This window comes from Acinonyx jubatus, chromosome D3, assembly GCF_027475565.1.
Source record: "Acinonyx jubatus isolate Ajub_Pintada_27869175 chromosome D3, VMU_Ajub_asm_v1.0, whole genome shotgun sequence".
Classification (NCBI taxonomy): domain Eukaryota; kingdom Metazoa; phylum Chordata; class Mammalia; order Carnivora; family Felidae; genus Acinonyx; species Acinonyx jubatus.
In genome coordinates this window covers 8441685-8459982 of record NC_069392.1, presented here as the reverse complement: position 1 = coordinate 8459982, position 18298 = coordinate 8441685, and the positions used below count along the sequence as shown (strand labels likewise).

The following is an 18298-nucleotide window of genomic DNA, read 5'->3' as shown; positions in this document are numbered from 1 at the left end:
CTCACAGTTGTCTTGGGTTGAGGACTTATTCTCAGTTCAATCAATGTAGCCATGGTACCTGGATCACGTGATGTGCTTGTCAGGATTCACCGTATTGCAAGCTGAACTCAAAGTGACTTAAGCAAAACAGGGAATTAACACGAGTTCCTTTTTCAGGTAAAGCTGGATTCAGGGGTTTGCTCAATGTCCCCAGGCCTCCATTTCTTACCATCTGTAGGCTCTGCTTCTCGTTGTATTACTGCCTTTATTCTCAGGCTAGCTCCTCCTAGGTAGTGGCAAAAATGGTCATCCGCAGCTCCATTCTTGCAGTCTCACCACCTTACAAGCCCTGGTGAGAATTTCTCCTTCTTAATACTTCCAGCAAAATTCCGTAGTGGAATTTCATTGACCCATCTTGGGTTACGTTGCCTTCACTCTGGACTAATCACTGTGACCAAGAGAATGTAATGTTCTGATTGATGATACCTGGGCCACGCGTCCACCGCTGGTCCAGGTCCACCCAGTCTGCACGAACCAAGGGGGTGTTGGAGTGCACCTCCAAGGAAAATCAAAATACCATCATCAGAGAACGGATTCTAGGTGGGAAAAACACGACCGTTGCACATAATGCAAAGCAGGGTAAGTTCAATGAAAAGAACAGCCTGTGGCTAGTTCCTTCAAAGGGCTTTACAGGGCAGGTGCCAAGAGTTTCCTGGACACCTCTCCTGTTCACTCCGTCTCCACCCATTAACTTCATATGGGATGAACATGCTGCTTGCTCCCTTCCCTTAACTGTAAAATAAGTTGCTTGTTTAATGTGATCTCTAAAGTTCTTTTATTCAACAGCATTCACTAATTTGATTTATTTAGCATCTATATACATGCCAGGCACTGTTCTGGACACGTGAGTAAAAAAAAAAAAATAGACAAAATCCCCTGCTTTCCTGGAACTTACATTTTAGTCAGTGGGGGAGCCAAACGTTAAACAAAATAAGTAAGTCCTACGTGCTATGAAGGAAACTGCAGGTGGGACTCTTGGGTCGTCCCATGGTGAGGTAGTCACAGCAGATGGTATAGGTAAAGCACATGGCAAGTGTTCAGTCTATGGTATCTATTATTTTCACTCTATTATTCTTTTCATCACTCTTGTTTTTTATTATTTTATTATAATTCTATTATTATTTATTACTTTATTATTACTACTGGCATATTAAAAGCATTGGGTGACCCCTTGGTGTCTCCAGCATTAAGAACCCTCAGCTTAGAGGGCACCTGGGTGGCTCAGTCAGTTGAGCGTCCGACTTCGGCTCAGGTCATGATCTCACAGCTCATGAGTTTGAGCCCCACGTCGGGCTCTGTGCTGACAGGTCAGAGCCTGGAGCCTGCTTCTGATTCTGTGTCTCCCTCTCTGTCTGCCCCTCCCCCACTCATGCTCTGTCTCTCTCTCTCTCCCTCTCTCTTTCTCAGAAATAAACATAAAAAAAAAGTAAAAAAAAAAAAAAAAAAGAACCCTCAGCTTAGGATATAAGGCCCTCTGCCATAGGTCCTAAACTATTTTTTTACTAAATTTTTTTTTTTTACTTTATTTGTTTATTGTGAGAGAGAGAGGGGGGGGGAAGAGAATCCTAAGCAGGCTCTGCGCTGACAGTGCAGCCCCTATGTGGGGCTCGAACTCATGAACTGCAAGATCATGACCTAAGCTGAAACCAAGAGTCAGATGCCTAACCAACTGAGCTACCCAGGCGCCCCAGGTCCTAAACTATTTTTTAAATTGAGATGTAGCTCACATACTATAACATTCCCCGTTTAAAGTGTACGGTTCAATGCTTTTTAGTATATTCATAAAGTTGTACAACCATCACCACTATCTAATTCCAGAACATTTTCATTACCCCAAAAAGAAACCCCACACCCATTAATTGTCACTTCCCATTTCTCCCACACCCTAGCCTATGGCAACCACTAATCTGCTTTCTGTCTCTATGGGTTTGCTTACTCTGGATATTTCATATAAATAGAATCCTACAACATGTGGTCTTTGGGGACTGGTTTCATCATGTTTTCAAGGGTCATCCATGTTGAGGTATGTATTAGTGCTTCTCTCCTTTAATGGCTGAATGGTTCCTAAACTACTTTCCTAGCCCCATTTCTCATTTTTCTTCACTCAAACCCTAAGGTTGAGCTGCACTGGATTACTTGTCCTTCTCCATACTCTGCTTTTGTTTTCTTCCTTCCTTCCTTCCTTTCTTTCTTTCTCTCTTTCTTTCTTTCTTTCTTTCTTAATGTTTATTTTTAATAGAGAGAGCGCCAGCAGAGGAGTGGGACGGGGAGGGGCAGAGAGAGAGGGAGACACAGAATCCAACGCAGGCTCCAGGCTCCAAGCTGTCAGCACAGAGCATGATGCGGGGCTTGAACCCACAAACTGTGAGATCATGATCTGAGCGAAGTCGGGCGCTCATCCAGCTAAGCCACCCAGGCGCCCCTTTTGTTTCATTTCCTGCCCCTCCTCAGACCTCTCTCTGTGCATTCACACCTCTCACAAATGTCACCTCTTCACAAAGTGCCCTGAGTGTTCTCCCTCCCCCCACAAAGGGTCCCATTTTTCCTCCCCATTCTCCTTTTTTTATTTCAACCGATGATGCTTATTTTTTCTATATATTTACTTAACTTTAACCCTCCTACTCCACTGTGATTGCCATGAAGGTACTACTTTTTAAAATCCCTTTCCCACAGCTTCAAATGTAACAAGTGCTCATCAAATATTTGCTAACTTGCATGGCATTGGTATAACCCAGTGGTTCTAAACTGGGGACAGTTTTGTTCCCCAGGGGACATTTAGCAATATCTGGAGAGCTTTTTGGTTGCCCTAACTAGGAGGTGAGGTGTGCTACTGACATCTGGTAGATAGAGGTCAGGGTTGCTGCTAAGCAGCTTCCAATGCACAGGGTAGTCCCCTACGCACCGCCCCCTCCCCCCCAACACACACACCAAAAAAATTATCTGGCCTTAAATGTCAATAGTGGCAAAGTTGAGAAACATTGCCACAAACTAATTAATGCTCCTTTTGAATAGGTTAGCAAAAAGAAGTTAGGAGAGATCAGTGTATGACTTTGGCAGAAAATCTTATTAAAGAATTTTTTTTCTTTTTTTAGGAGCTGAGGGTAACTCCAGTGCAAACCTCTTTCCTAATGCCATAGTAGGTGCCCTGGGAACACAGATGGTATTTTCACCACTTGTTTGCCTTTGAGAGTGACAACTGACCTCCCAGGAATCTTTGAAGTGCTAGGAATGTAATTCTGTTAAGGAAGAAAACTCTTAGGGATTTTTAAATCTATCAAAATGTCAAAAGTGAATAGTACTTCTGGGGGAGGGCAGAGGAAGGTGTTTTTTTAAACTACCCTCTTCTGGGGGTGCCTGAGTGGCTTAGTCGGTCAAGCATCTGACTTTGGCTCAGGTCATGATCTTGGGGTCTGTGAGTTTGAGCCCCGCACTGGGCTCTGTTCTGATAGCTCAGAGCCTGGAACCTGTTTCAGATTCTGTGTCTCCCTCTCTCTCTCTCTGCTCCTTCCCCACTTGCGCGCTCTCTCTCTCTCTCTCTCTCAAAAATAAATAAACATTAAAAAAAATTTAAAGTATCTTCTTCTGGCTTCCCCATGATGGTGAAACTTTTCAGATCTATATCCGGAATAAATGATTCAAGGGAACCTGAGGCCTTGTCTCCTCTCCTTTCTAAAAACTGCAAAGGAGTTTTGAGAAAGGATTCTGTTCACATTGTGCTCCAGTGAGCAACTCACTTGCAGGAAACTCATTTGCAGGAAACTCAAGGCACCGGTATCATTTAACTGAACACAGCAGCCCCATCAGAGCAGAGGTTACCAGCTTCAGAGGCACTCATCTCATCCAACCGGTTCTTGTGAGTGACACGGAAATTAGATAATATATGCTCTGAAAATGAAAGGTAGGACAGTCTGAAGGAGTTTGACGAGGCAAGGAATAGGGGTTGACGTGCTATTTTAAAAAGTTTGTCCTTGGGGTAGAATTACCTGACAGCCCGGCTGGGATTTGGTAGTGGTGTGTGTGGTTGAAAGAACAACCTTTAGCACAGCTGGCATAGACATAAATGCCAAGCAGAGGATCCACAAGACTCTACCCCCTCTTCTGGACGTGCTCCAATTCTTGTGGGCCATAAAGAATAGTAAGGCGGGACTGCGTTCTTGGAATCGCCATATCTTTTATCCAGTAAATGAACTTTTATTTAGTCTGCATAGTTGACAAAATGCCCTTGCTATGTGAAGTGATTTATTCAGTCCAATTTTTATGAAAACCCTTAAGGACAGAAACATATAGAGTACTCGGCACACCGAAACACAGAAGTGTTTAATGATGACAGTAATTAGGATAATGCAACAATGTGCTTTGATTGAATGTTTGGCAGGACTTTAGATATATTAAGAATCACTTAAATATATATATTATATATTTTTATATTTTATATATAAATATATATATTATATATTATAAACATATATAACATATTTATATATATGTATATCTTTTATATATATATAAAGATAGATATATATAAAGATAGGTATATATAAAGATATATAAAAAAGAATCACTTAAAGAATGAAATGGGAGTCCCCAGAGTAACTGCAGTTCTGTCAAAAGTGAATCGGAAGAAGACCAACGCATCTGAGTGATATTTATGTTTTAATAAAATTAAAAATTATTCCAAATTGGATCACTTGCCTCAAATCTCAATTTTCTTTTGTAACCACCCTTCAATCATTCTTGTATTCAATGTTATTTTTTATATTATTTATGGTTTCTATTCAATTATTTCCTCTTTTATTCAACATGCAATTACAAACTCCCTACTATGTGCCAGGCTTTACGTTGGATTCTAATAATACAATGGCAAATGATTCTTGCCCTTGAAATTTTAGCAAATAGAACCATTCATTCTTTCATTCATTTACTGAAGTATCCACTGTGTGCGCATACATTCTGGGTATACAGCAACAAAGAACATAGGACCCTGAGATAATAAAATTACATTCTAGTGAGTAGAAGGAAGAGCAAGAGCAAAGGTCCTGAAGCAGCTGTGAGCATGGCTAGAGCCCAGCTAGTGAAGGGGACACGGCACCAAATGGGATGAAGAGGTACCCAGAGCTAGATTATGTATGGTATGGTATGTTATCTGGCATGGTATGTAATCTGTACGTGCATACACACATACAAACATATTGCACATATTGGGTGAGCTAACCTTTCCATTAGATTACAAACTCACCGGTAAATTTAGTTATTTAACCTAAATAATTTCAGAAGAAGTGTGTTAATAGTCAAACTTTGGAGAAGGCTACTGTGCTGTTTTTATTAGGGGTGGGCTGAGAGCTTGATAGAAAAAGTAAAAGAACTGCCTTTCTTGCCAAGGGCTGTCCTTCTGAAGAGAAGAGGTAGCAGCCATAGAAGGAGAGAGGAGAGACCTCATCTTTGCAAGTCTTTGGCACTGCACCTCTTCTGGGCAACTCAAGCTAGAGGTCAGAAGACCTGCTCATACAGGTGGGCCCTCAAGATAATTAAGATTTGGGGCAAAGAAGTTTGGGGCTTGGAATTTTTTTATTACCAAATTGGCAGAACCATTTGCAAAGTCTGAAACTCTTCTATATAGCCATATCTACAGTGACCATTTTTGTATCTACATCACTGTCTTCTCATTCAACCCCTAGTCTAATAAGGACAGTAACATCTCCCCGAATTTTCCTAAATAATATGCAAAACGGCTCTTATTTCCAGATTTCTGCCTCTTAACCCTTCCAGTATATAAATTCTGGAGATGTCACTAGAGTAGTATTATGTGACCTGACTCTAGTTTCTTTTGGATTTTTCTTTTAAGGGATGGTGGCGTTATTTAAAACAATAGCCTTTAAAATACGTGGTTAAAACAGGGAGGAAACTTTCAAACAGCCCATCTGTAATTCTCAGTAAATGAATTTAGGTCCCGCGTCTGGGGAATCCTCAAACGTCCTGGATGGTAGGCAGTGAAGTAAACAGAGACTACAACTCCCAGGAGACATTGTGTCCACTCTGCGCACGCTCGACCTCAAAGGCAGCCTGAGGCACGGGGCCCGAGAGGGCGTGGCTTGGGCCCGAGCCGCGAGCCGTGGGCGGGGCTATAGGCGTGGCCACGGGGGGGGCGGCGCTGCCGGCGCGGCCCGGAACACGCTAGTGGAGCGGAAGATGGCGGCTGCAGCGGTGGCTGCAGCCGGGACCCCAGTCGGGCTGAGGCGGAGGAGCCGCCGGCTCTGACCTCGCTCTGGCTCCGGTGCGCGCGGCGCAGCGTGTGCGAGGCCCCGCGCGTCGGGCAGGGGCGGCGCCGGCGGCTGTGCGCCGCCCTGAGGAGCGCTCCGGCAGCGGCGCTGCTGCGGCTGAAGAGAGAGCCGGCTCCGGGCCTCCGCGTCCTCCTGCTCCCCGGGCCCCCCGCCTCCTCGGGGGGGCGGCGGCGGCGATGTTCTCGGTCCTCTCGTACGGGCGGCTGGTGGCCCGCGCCGTCCTCGGCGGCCTCTCGCAGACCGACCCCAGGGCCGGTGGCGGCGGCGGCGGTGACTACGGGCTGGTGACGGCCGGCTGCGGCTTCGGCAAAGACTTCCGTAAGGGCCTTCTCAAGAAGGGCGCGTGCTACGGGGACGACGCGTGCTTCGTGGCCCGGCACCGCTCAGCAGACGTGCTCGGTGAGTCTCCGGCTCGGGTCCCCCCGTCTCAGCCCCGGATCCGCCTCCTGGGGACTTCCCTGCTCCGGGCTTTCCCCAGTTCTCCGGGCGGTGAGAGGAGCCCGAGAGCCAGTAGTAGCTGCAGGGAGGGAGCGCTTACTATGTGCCAGGCGCGATGCCAAGCGCTCCAAGGTGCGTTTTCCGTTGGAACAACCCCCATTTCAGAGATGAGGAAACTGAGCCGCAGAGCGGTCGAGCTCTGTGCTCAAGGTCACCCAGCCTGAGATGTGACCAGTTTGTCCGAGTCCAGAACCGCACTGTTAGTCACTTGGCTCTGCTAGTCCCGACGACCTCGTCCCTTCCCCCGGAGACACCTGCAGACTCCTAACCTCGCTCTTGTTCCTTCCCTGCCTCCTCCCTCTGCGTGCCCCGGAGATCTCTGATTCTTCGCGTACTCCTGACGCCGCAGCCTGTCCACGGGCTGCGGGATCCAGAGCGGACTGTCGCGAGCCCCAGACAGCCCGGCCGCATTCTTTGACCGCCTCGATGGTGACCAGATCTCCATCCTTTTCGGAGTCTCGCAGGCGGTGGCGGTGGCGCTGGCCTGGTGAAAAAACACTCGCAGTACCTTCTCCCAAACTGATCTTGCCCGCTTGAGGTCAATTGGGGTGGAAGAGAATCTCCTTGACCCAAAATAGAATGGTCGAACCTTCTTCAAACTGCAGCCAAGAAAGCCTTGAGAAATTGGTTCAAGCCTTTTCAGGCCACAGGTGCTTCCGAAGGGCCTGTTCCAGTTACACCTTTGGGGACGGGAGACTAGCGTGAGAACTTACAGAAAGGGCTAGATATAATTCACAATCAGAAAGTTTGTCATAACGTACGTCTTTGGAGACAATGTGTATGCTATAGAATCGTATGCCATTGAATCTCCTTTAATGAGTAAAGCACTTCCTTTGAAATTGAAGGACATGCTGTCATTGAATTGGGTTCAAATGTCACTTTGGTTTCACTTCCCAGGTGAGATTGAGTTTTTGATTACTTTAAATTTCATATGCTGGGGCAAAGTTTGGCGTTGGAACAAATGGTCCTGTAACTTTTTATGACAATAATTATTTTTTAATTTGATCTCAGAATAACTGCTTATTATCTTTGTTTCTACTACATGTAGTGTTTGTGAACATGGTATAGAAAGGTTGTTCTCATTTTAATTTATGAATGACCCCATTACCTGGGTAGAAAAAATCATTTAGTGTTTAGGCAACACTCTTGATGTTAACTGTAAGAGGGTGGGAGAGGGTTCCTTAGGTGAAGGAGCTTGTAGATATCCTACAACTCCACTTTGAAGTCGGCTTGACCCTGATTCCGTGTATTTTTTTTAAAGGGCTGTCAGGAGCTGTCTTTTTCCATTACATTTAGAAGCTTCATTTAATGAGCTTGTGACCTGTGCTGCTTTTTCAAATTGCACTCATAGTGCAACAGGATAGGTGACAATGAGCCACTAAGGTTCCCCCTTGTAAATCTATGTAGTGGCTTTTGTGAAATATTTGCAATTTGATTGATGATTTGGGGACATTTTAATGAGCCAAATCCCTGTACTTAAGCTTGATTTAAATTTTTGAAAGGGGCGCCTGGGTGTCTCAGTCAGTTGAGTGTCTGACTTTGGCTGAGGTCATGATCTCGTGGATCTGTGAGTTCAAGCCCCACATTGGGCTCTGTGCTGACAGCTCAGAGCCTGGAGCCTGTTTCCGATTCTGTGTCTCCCTCTCTCTCTGCCCCTCCCCCACTCATGCCCTGTCTCTGTGTGTGTGTGTGTGTGTGTGTGTGTGTGTGTGTGTCAAAAATAAATAAACATTAAAAAAAAATTTTTTTTTGAAGGCTACTTTCTTAATGAAGTGGTATTTCTAAGGATGGGGGAATTTTGGTCAAACCCATTTTGAAAGATAAACCTATCATCTTGGCAGAAACCGTGCCTAATTTGGTGCTGAGCCTTGCCAGGCTGGCTCTGTGATCTGTGATTTTGGGCAAGAGCCTCTCGACTCATTTTCCTCATCTAAACTAGAGGATGGACTACCACTAGAGAGTGGACTACGTGACCCTTAGGGACTTCTGACCATCAGATCATATTTTCTTTTTGTTTTGAAAAGACGGCACCCTTTGCTATTTTGCATCTGAAGTAACGGGCATTACTTCCTATCTTATTCACATGGGTACCTTCAGTATATTTCTTCTGTTTTATGTTTGGTGCTAAAGCAGTGGTTCTTAACTATCCTTGTTTCACAGTCTCAGGATTTTTGAGTGCCCAAGGGCTCTCTCTCCAGAAAAATGTGCATGGAGGCAAAATTTTGTACAGGCATTCAAGGACTTCACTAACCCCATGAAGTCCATCTGTGTGCGACCTAGAGGTGCATGCACGGGGACCAGATTAGGAACTGCAGCTCTGTACCCTTCCAAAAGGGAGGCTGCCAGGCATAACCAAACACGTGTTGCTTATGTCACCTAGGGGTGGTCTTTGGCCATATTTGACAAAGAGCCATTTTAAGAGAGAGAGAGACTGAGTGTGTGTGTGTTTGGCGTACAAATCAGGGAAGACAGGTTCTCTTGGACTGTCCTGTTTTGGAGGAGCTCTTCCAGAGAGCCATCTTGGGAGCCACCGGAAACAACTGAGTTGGCCTCCTTTCTTTGGCTTCCACTTTGTGTGATGGTTACTTCTATTTTATTGACACCGTCCCCTCACAGGCAGCTCTGGTTATCTCTGGCTGTGAGAGAGGCGAAGCATCTCAGCACATCTTTAGTAGTGCTTTTTCTCTAGAAGTTGGAGTTCTAAACTGAAATGTGTTAAAAGACTGTTGAATGATGTTATGTTGAACCTCAGTGCTTCAAACCTTCTAGTTCTACAGATAATTCATTTTCTTTGGGTTGACACCATTTGTTGCTAAGTATATGTGCAACTCACTGTGGTCATTTAGAACTCCTTGACTGTTTGGAATAAAAGCTGTTTGTTTCTTTTTGTATTAGAAAGAGAAAACTGTTGTTTTTCTTTAATTTAGAATTGATCTGTTCTATTAGTCATGCAGTGACTAAAAGTACCTGGTGCATTACAACATTTTGTAGAGTCCCCACTGGATTTCTTTTAGGAAAAACCGACTATGGTGGGTGTGGTGAGACATAGGAACCACTCCTATCCCTTGGAAAATTGGCAAAGGTGCTTTCTCTTTATTAGGTCCAACAGGAGGAAACCAGTACCAGCAGGGGCTATATGTGCATTTTTCTTTTTTCTTCTTCCTTGTGGCTAATCCTGAGTTCTTTCATTACTCTATGTGGCATGGATGCCTAAGTACACAAAAATATGAGAGCTGCCTAGTGTGTAACTGCTAGGCCTCCCACAGCCCTAAGCTACTTAATAGAATCCAAGACTGTTGAGAGTTGTAAGACTTAGAAACCTTGGAGACCAGTGAGAAGATGGACACCTACAGAGGGTCAAATGATTTTGCTTAGGTTACTCCACTAGTTAATAGCAGCACTAGGACTAGCACCCAGACTCCCCATTCCTGTCCTCTTTCCGTTGCATCACTAGTTAGATTTTCTTGAAAAGATAGGTGAATTCAAAACCAGTCTGTCTTTAGGTACTGTTTGTCCTTTTAATGCTTTTCTGCTTAAGGGTGTGTGTGTGTGTATTTACAACTTCTGCATTCACACTATGACTCATAATTAAAATGCAACAAAAACTCCTCTGCATACTAAAGCACAGTTAACTGAAACCACTTCTTTACAAATGGCAGCATGGTCTCTGCCATCTAAAATCTGACCTCTGAGAATTGAGTATTTGTAATGTAATTCTTAAAAAACTGCAGGATATTTATTTAAGCTAGACTTAAACCTTAAAGAGAAATGAAAACAATGTCATATTCTAGCCTTTAGGTATGATTTTGATCGTGGCCAGGATTTCTGAAGTGTTTTTGTAAGTAATGGCAGTCTTAAAAGTAGTTGTCTTTAAAGTGTAAGGATTATGTGAACAATATAAACATTAAAAGTGTATTTAGGAAGTGAATACATTAGGTAGAATTTTATGTTTTCCAACAGTCATGATAATTTTAATGTATTTGATTGAACTTCTGTACCCAAAAGTGAGTTATCCTTTTAGTAGCAAAGTAGTCACCCTGGGAGAGTGTGTATATATGCTAATTTAAGCCTTTGAAGAAGTCCTCTTTGAAACTTGTCTCAGCTAAAATTTACGCTGTATCAGGAAACTAGTGTTATTACTATATAGTCATAATTTTCTGAAAGCCAAATTTTAGCCTGATCTACATCTTGACAGCAGACATGACCTTGGTTGAATTTTAAAAAATTGAGGTATAGAATTCATCTGCCATAGCATTTACCTTTTATAATTAAAAAATTTGGGGGGCACCTGGGTGGCTCAGTCAGTTGAGTATCCCACTCTTGGTTTTGGCTCAGGTCATGATCTCATGGTTTTTTGGGGTCGAGCCCCATATCAGGCTCTGTGCTGGCAGCTCAGAGCCTGCTTGGGATTCTCTCTCTCCCTCTCTCTCTCTCTGCCCCTACCCTGCACATGCTGTCTCTGTCTCTCAAAAATAAATAAATAAAACTTAAAAAAAAATAGTACATTTAGTACTAAATTTAGTATTTAGTACATTCACAAGATTGTTCAGCTGCCACCACTGACTAGTTCCAGAACATGTTCATCCCCACACAAAAAAAACCCCTGTGCATTAGCAGTCACTCCCCGTCTCCCCTCCCTCAACCCCTGGCAACAGAAAGTAGATTCTGACAATAGATTTGCCTATTCTGGACATCTCATATAAATGGAATCATACAAAATGTGGCCTTTTGTATCTAGCTTTTTTCACTTAGTATATTTTCAAAATCTGCTCACATTATAGTTTGTATCAGTGCTTCATTCCTTTTAATGGCTGAATAATATTCTGTTATATGGAAGGACCACATTTATTTATCCATTCATCTATTAATGGACATTGGGTTGTTTCTACTTTTTAGCTGTTGTGAATAGTGCTGTTGTGACACATTCATGTACAGGCTTTTGTATGAACGTATATTTTTCATTCTCTTGGGTATATATCTAGAAATGGAATTATTGGGTCTTATTATAACTATAACTTTATGAGAAATATAGTTGTTTTTTATATAATTATTTTTACATACTTATAATTATCCAAGGGAAATTTTTTTAAAAGGTAAAAATCAAATGTAAGTTCTAAGATTAATCAGTACTTTAAATATGCCTGATTTCATAATCTATGTACTTTCAAGAGAAAATTGTGGAATATTAAGGAAATATGAGAGTTGTGGGTTTAGTAAAAGAGCCTTTAGGACCCATGGAAGCAACAGGGCTTAAGAAGTCACTGGCCAAAAAAGGAAAGAAAGAAAAAAAAAGCCATGCATTTGACTAGTTGCTGTCTGATTTTTCTGAGTGTTCTTTCATTGTGTAATAAATAAGATTACAGGGTTGCTGGGTAGAGGAATTTTGCTGTTTGTTTTTTAAACCCTTTCTCCCTGATATTTTTCTCATTTTGTTATACAGATATATTGTACTTTTCTTAAGATTCTTATAAGGCACATTATTTTTAAAGTCATGTCCTCATTTGTTATACTGTCAGAACTACTTTTCCTTTGTTCAGTCTTTAATCTAGAGATTTCTCAAGCTTAGTTTTAAATTTTCCTAACTCTCAGCTTCTCTCTCAATGTGTTAATCTTTTTAAAGGATTCTAGATGAATCTTTTTTATAGAGCAAGTAACTGAATTTTGAAAGCATGACTGTTTATACTTTTTAGAAAATACATTTTTTAAAAAAAGGTTTTAAATTGTAGCAGAAGGTAAGATGCATATGTTAGTTAGCTGGTTGTGGTGGGGTTTTTTCGGAGGGTGGAGGAGAAGGGGCTGGATCTAAGGAGGCTGTTCCCTGAACTTTAGCACTGCTTTATGAAACTGGGCAATACATAACCTGAATAGTAGCAACAGTATCCAAATGGAGTTTGTACTCATGTGTGACTCACGAAGCATTATATCCGGGCCACAGTATTTGACCTACAACCATGTCCTTTGAGTAAATGCTGATGTCAAGTTCAAGCTGAATGTCAAATGCATTTTATGTAAGTCCTGTGCCTTTTAGAGAGGCCTTACTTGGGGCTTTAGGTTCAGAATGTTCAGGAAAATGCTTTAGGAAAGTAAGTTAACAGTATTTTCTTTCTAAAGAAATTTGACTTTTTTAGAGGCACCTGGGTGGCTCAGTTGGTTAAGCATCTGACTTCGGCTCAGGTCAGGATCTCACACTCTGTGGGTTCTAGCCCCACCTTGGGCTCTGCCCTGACAGTGCACAGTCTGCTTAGGATTCTCAGTGTCTCTCTCTCTCTCTCTCTCTCTCTCTCTCTGCCCCTCCCCTGCTCGTGCTCTCTCAAAAATAAGTAAATAAACATTTTTTTTAATTTGAAAAAAAAGAAATTAGACTTTTCAAACCAGAAGTTCTAGTTAGCTGAAAAACAGTGTGCGTTGTGAGTTTGCCTTTCAAAATTAGTGTTAACTTTTGATCTCATTTTAAGAAGTGATGCCCTGGATCCTAATTTTTGTCATTAGTAATAAAATTTAGTGATCTATTTTGTTTGGGAGTTGTCAAATATTTTAAAAATCTGGTATTTTTCTATTTCCTTGAGAGCTAAGTCATTTGTTTCCTATTATTAAACAATACACACAATTTACAGAATTGCATCATAAATCAAGACTTTTTGCAAAAGCTGACTCATTGCAGAGGACATTAGGCTGATAACATACTTAATCATTTAAACTTGAGTTGGCAAGTGGCACAGCTCTTTCAATTTAGTTTAAAATTTTGAAGAAGAAAAGATGTTCAGTTCTTTTGAATAAGATCCCAAACAGGATTTTGGATGGATTGTGGGGTGGGGTACAAAGCTTTTCCTTGAAGAGTGAAAACACTTCACTCAGTTTTTCCTAAGCATTTATTCAGTATCTTGACACAATATATGATTCATCAGTGCTTTATATGTAGTGCTTTAGATTTTACAGTGCATTTTTGTGTTTAACATTATTTAATCTTTTAACTAGAATAGCTGTTCTTATCTCCATTTAATCTGCATCTGTTTCCTCATCTGTGAAGTTGACTCCTCAATAAGGTCGTTAACAGCTGGTATCATAGCTGGGACTTGGGCCTAAGTTTCCTGCTTGGTTGTCTGGTGCTTTTAAATAAATGCTTTTGTTTTGTGCTTTAAAAAGTAACCCATGTTCAGAAAAGCACAGTATAAAACACCTGTACATCATAATTCAGCTGTAGTCAGTGTGGCTTCCTCTAGCTTTTGTGTATGTACAACAATATATATATTATTAAATAAAATTGACTTAATAGTAATGTTATTTTTTGTAATGTAAATTGAGCATATTTCCTTACATAATTGCATCACATTTTACTGCGTGCATAGTCCATAATTCATTTAACCAGTCATCTATTTTTCGTTATTTAGATTATTGCCAGTTTTCTTTCATTTTTTAAAAGATTTTATTTATTAAGTTTTATTTATGTAAGTAATCTCTACACCCAATGTGAGGCTCAAACTCACACCCCAAAATCAAGAATCGCATGCTCTACTGACTGAGCCAGCCAGATGCCCCAATTGCCAATTTTGTTTTGAGTAACATTAGAATGAATGAATATCTGCATCTGAATATTTCCTTAGAATAAATTCCTTGAAGAGTTCTTGTGTCAAAGGCTACAAACACTTGCAAGGCCTCTGATATGAATTTTAGCGTGGGTCCCTTCAAAAAGGTTATAGTAATTTATCCTTTTCCAATTGTTATGAAATTGCTCTCATTAGTAAGCTTATTATTGATCTTGAGTCTGTCACATTTAATTAACAATTTATAAATTTACCAGGTTCTTAAACAGTTGTTTTGTGGTGAATAAGTTTGGTGAATAGTTCTAGAATTGATTGAATTGTTGGTATGAATCCCACAGGCTACAAAATGACTGCAAAAACTTTGCCAGAGACTACAAAAGTGACTTACTACAAAGAATGCTTTCTGTTGAAAGACCCAGTACTATTTTGACTCAGGCCAATTCTAACACATTTTTGTACCGATTTTTCTTTTACTCATTAACAGACTATTTTGAAAAGAAAGGGAATTTCTTTTTGCGAGTCTGTGTGCCACTATGACTGTACATTTTGATCTTTCAGGGATGCTACCCAGCAAGTTTTTTGATTTATCAGAATTTGTCCATGCTGTCATTTGATGTCTATGAAAAAGATTAGCTGTGCTGAATGAAGCAAACAAAAAGTGCTTCTGTTTTCACATCAATGTTTGGATAGCAGTTTAGGATAAGAAAATAGAGGTGAGCTATTTGCATAAGAGCTAGAAAACGGTTCATGGTCTTTAAGTCAACCACTAATTGGTAATATGGTCATTAATGTTTCTATGAAATGAGGAACTCTAAACAAAGATGTCTTATGCATACATTGTTTTTAAAAAATCACTTCTCTTAGTTCTTGAGCATCAACTTTGATCTTATCATTACTTTTCTTGTTCATGTATGCTAAATTCACTCAACAGTTAGTGGTCTTTGGATAACAAAGTGTGTTTTGTGAATACATTCCATGTATACATATAAATTTCTTTACAGATCAGATGAATTCAGTGAAGTAAATACTAATCGATAACCCTCTTTTATTCTTTTTTTTTTTCTTCTTTTATCAGAGTTTCAAATTGAAAAATGGTTGGCCTGACATTTTGTTAGGCTTAATTAGACTTTTGTCAGGTAGTAACACTTAAAGAAGAAACATTTCCAACATTTTTAAGTGGTTAAAACTAAAGTAAAAGGACATGGGGCAGTATTCTTACCCTCTGAATCATTATTGCAACGTCTCTGAAAACATACGTGTGATGGTGTAATAAAGAAGAAAGGAAAATTTGCGAAGGTTAAAATGGAGCCTTTGCTTCAAAACTAGCTCATGCAATAAATGTAATGTATGTGAAAAAGAAAGCATAGCTGTATGTTAACCTTTATTTTATAGTTTCTAAATCAGGTTCCCTTTTCTTGCAGTGTGATTTAGAATCCCAGAATCTTAGTTCTTAAAGGAACTCGAGAGAATTTGTCCTTCCTGTCGCTTATTTCACAGATAAGAAAAGTAAAGCTTAGAGAAGTGATTTGGCCAGTTTCCTACAGCAGGTTAGTGGCAAAGAAAGCTGGGAGTGGTGTTCTCTCCTGACTCCCTTTTAGGATTCTTTCCATCAAACTTTCTTATAATGGTCTGTGACGGGAGCATCCTGTAGCTAGCATAACACCTTGTGCAACTCTACGATAAAATATTGGGTAAGTTCTCTTTTTGGAGTTCTCAGATGAAAGTTTGTATACCAGAGTGTTGGTATTGTAACTTTTCAGTACAGTCACCTGAATTCATTGTTTACAAGTTGCTTCCTTGTTGGAGAAGACCGAGAACAAAACAGACTTCAGCCTGGAAGTTTCATAGTGGGGCAGGGAAGGCCACAGGAACAGGATAAAGAATACACATCAGGTGTTATGGAAGCCTGGAGTCAGGCCTCGAGAGATGGGTTTTCAGTAAATGGAGGCAAATGAGAAAAATGGTGAAGCTCTCCAGATTGAGGGATCAGCAGAGACACTGGAGATTCTCTGAACTACAGCTGTTTTGTGGCTAAAGAGTAATTTGGGCCAGCTGGGTGGGTTTGGGAGGGTGGTTGAGAATTGTTAGAAAATAGGTTGAGACCAAACTGGAAGGTCACAATTGCTGTGTTAAGTAATTGGGTGTTTCATTTTTGTTGTTGTTAGGAAGCTATAGAAAATGTTTTCACTTTTGTTTTGAGTTTGGTTTGGTCATTTTTAAAGAGGTACCACATTCAAATGGTACAAAATTCAAAAGATACTATAAATTTAAAAAGGTGCAGAGTAAAATGTCTCTCTTGTTCTTGTCTTCTAGCTGCAAAGTTCCTCTCCCAGAAGGAACTAATGTTACCGGTTTCTTATGTATCCTTCTAGAGAATGTTTTTACATATACAAGTAAAAAAGTGTATATACATGGAAGGTATTTGACTAGAAGAATAACATGGACATAGTAAGCTTGTAAAAAGCAAAAAAGAAAGAAACGAAAATGATACAGAGTGTAATGGGAGAACAGGAAGCAAAAGACCAGTTAGGAAGCTACTGAAATAGTCTGAGTTAGAAAAGGCTTTAACTAGGGCAGTGGAAAGTAGTTGGGCTTCAGACTCATTGCAGACATAGAACCAATAGTCCTTAGTGATAATTGGACAAAGAGGATGAAAGAGAAAAGAGGAATTGAAGTTGATTTTGAGGTTTTGCATCTGGAAGCTTCCTTAAGGTTTCTAGCCTACAAGTGTGGGTGGGTTGGGCTGCAAGAGAAGGATCAAATTTGGGAATGGGAAATAGGGAATTGCTTGTTGGGAGAGGCATTTCAGAGGTGGAATCATCTGGCTCATAGAATGTTTAAGTCCAGCTGGCCTTAACTAAGTTCTGAGTGCTCCAGTAGTGATTCTCATTAGAATCACCTGTGCAGTTGTTTGCCATACTTTGCTAGGATGTCCAGGTCCATCCTGGGCATACTGACTCAGGAGGTGGGACTTGGATTCCACAGGTAATGTCATTGTGCAGCAAGAATTGAGAACTGTTATGCCAGCTACTAGGCCAGCACCCAGAGATGAAAAGGATGGTTGGTTAGCAATGTGAAAGAGACTCCGCCCTGAAGGGGAGTCACATTATAAAGAGAAAGGAGACAGGAAAGTTGTGATAGAGGTGCTGTGATTATTGTAGTGACTGAAGGGAATGGTTTAGGCCAATTTATATATCACCAGTTGTTATGTAAGATTTTCCATTTAAAATAAGGAATATCTAAATCTGAACCCTGGCACCTAGCAGACAGCAGGCACTGAGGAGATATTTGTTCACTAAGGTTATTTCAGAATCACTTCTGAAAAAGGAAAACTAATTTCTTCAAAGTGTAGGTGGATCTGTTTTTCCTTGTATATTTTGTAGAGACGTATATGTTTGTTCCTTAATTCCTGTTCAATGTTTAATGAGATACTGAATGGTGGTGGATGTGTGATGGGAAAAGTTGAATGGACTCCATTCATCTTTTATATATTACCTGTGAGTGGGAATTGTCTTTTGGTTGTGACCACAGAACAGTGGTTGTAAACTACAAACACTGATCAAAGATTGCTTGATATAGACTGTTCTATATGCTGTTATTTGGTCTTAGAGAGGCATAAGTCTCTCTTACTGCATGTCGACTATGAGCTGAGCACCCATTTACAGGTGAAGATGCTAAGGCTCAAAGAGCTATCCAAGGGACACCCTTGGATACACATTACCCTGGTCCTGGAGCTGCAGTTTGAACCCAGATCTGACTCCAAAGCCTGTGCCCTTGCCTAGTGTACATACACTGCTTTTCAAGTCAGAAATGATCATTTAAAACTTTGTTTTACTAAGGTGATCTTTGCTGAGTCTGAATACTACCTTGACATTAGCTATTCCTAGGCTAATAGTTGAGCAAAGCCCCTTCATTAAAGCAAATAAAGGCCTCAGTTGAACT

The 18298-nt window shown here is 41.0% G+C and overlaps 1 protein-coding gene across 1 annotated transcript in view; it reads left to right on the top strand.

Moving 5' to 3' along the window:
• The first annotated feature begins 6193 nt into the window (after positions 1 to 6193).
• The window catches only part of PPTC7 (protein phosphatase targeting COQ7), a 34430-nt gene continuing 22325 nt past the window's right edge, over positions 6194 to 18298 (top strand). Inside the window, exon 1 of the mRNA XM_015063836.3 lies at positions 6194 to 6716. Coding sequence (XP_014919322.2) covers positions 6494 to 6716 — 223 coding nt within the window. The 5' untranslated portion in view covers positions 6194 to 6493. The remainder of the gene's footprint in view (positions 6717 to 18298) is intronic.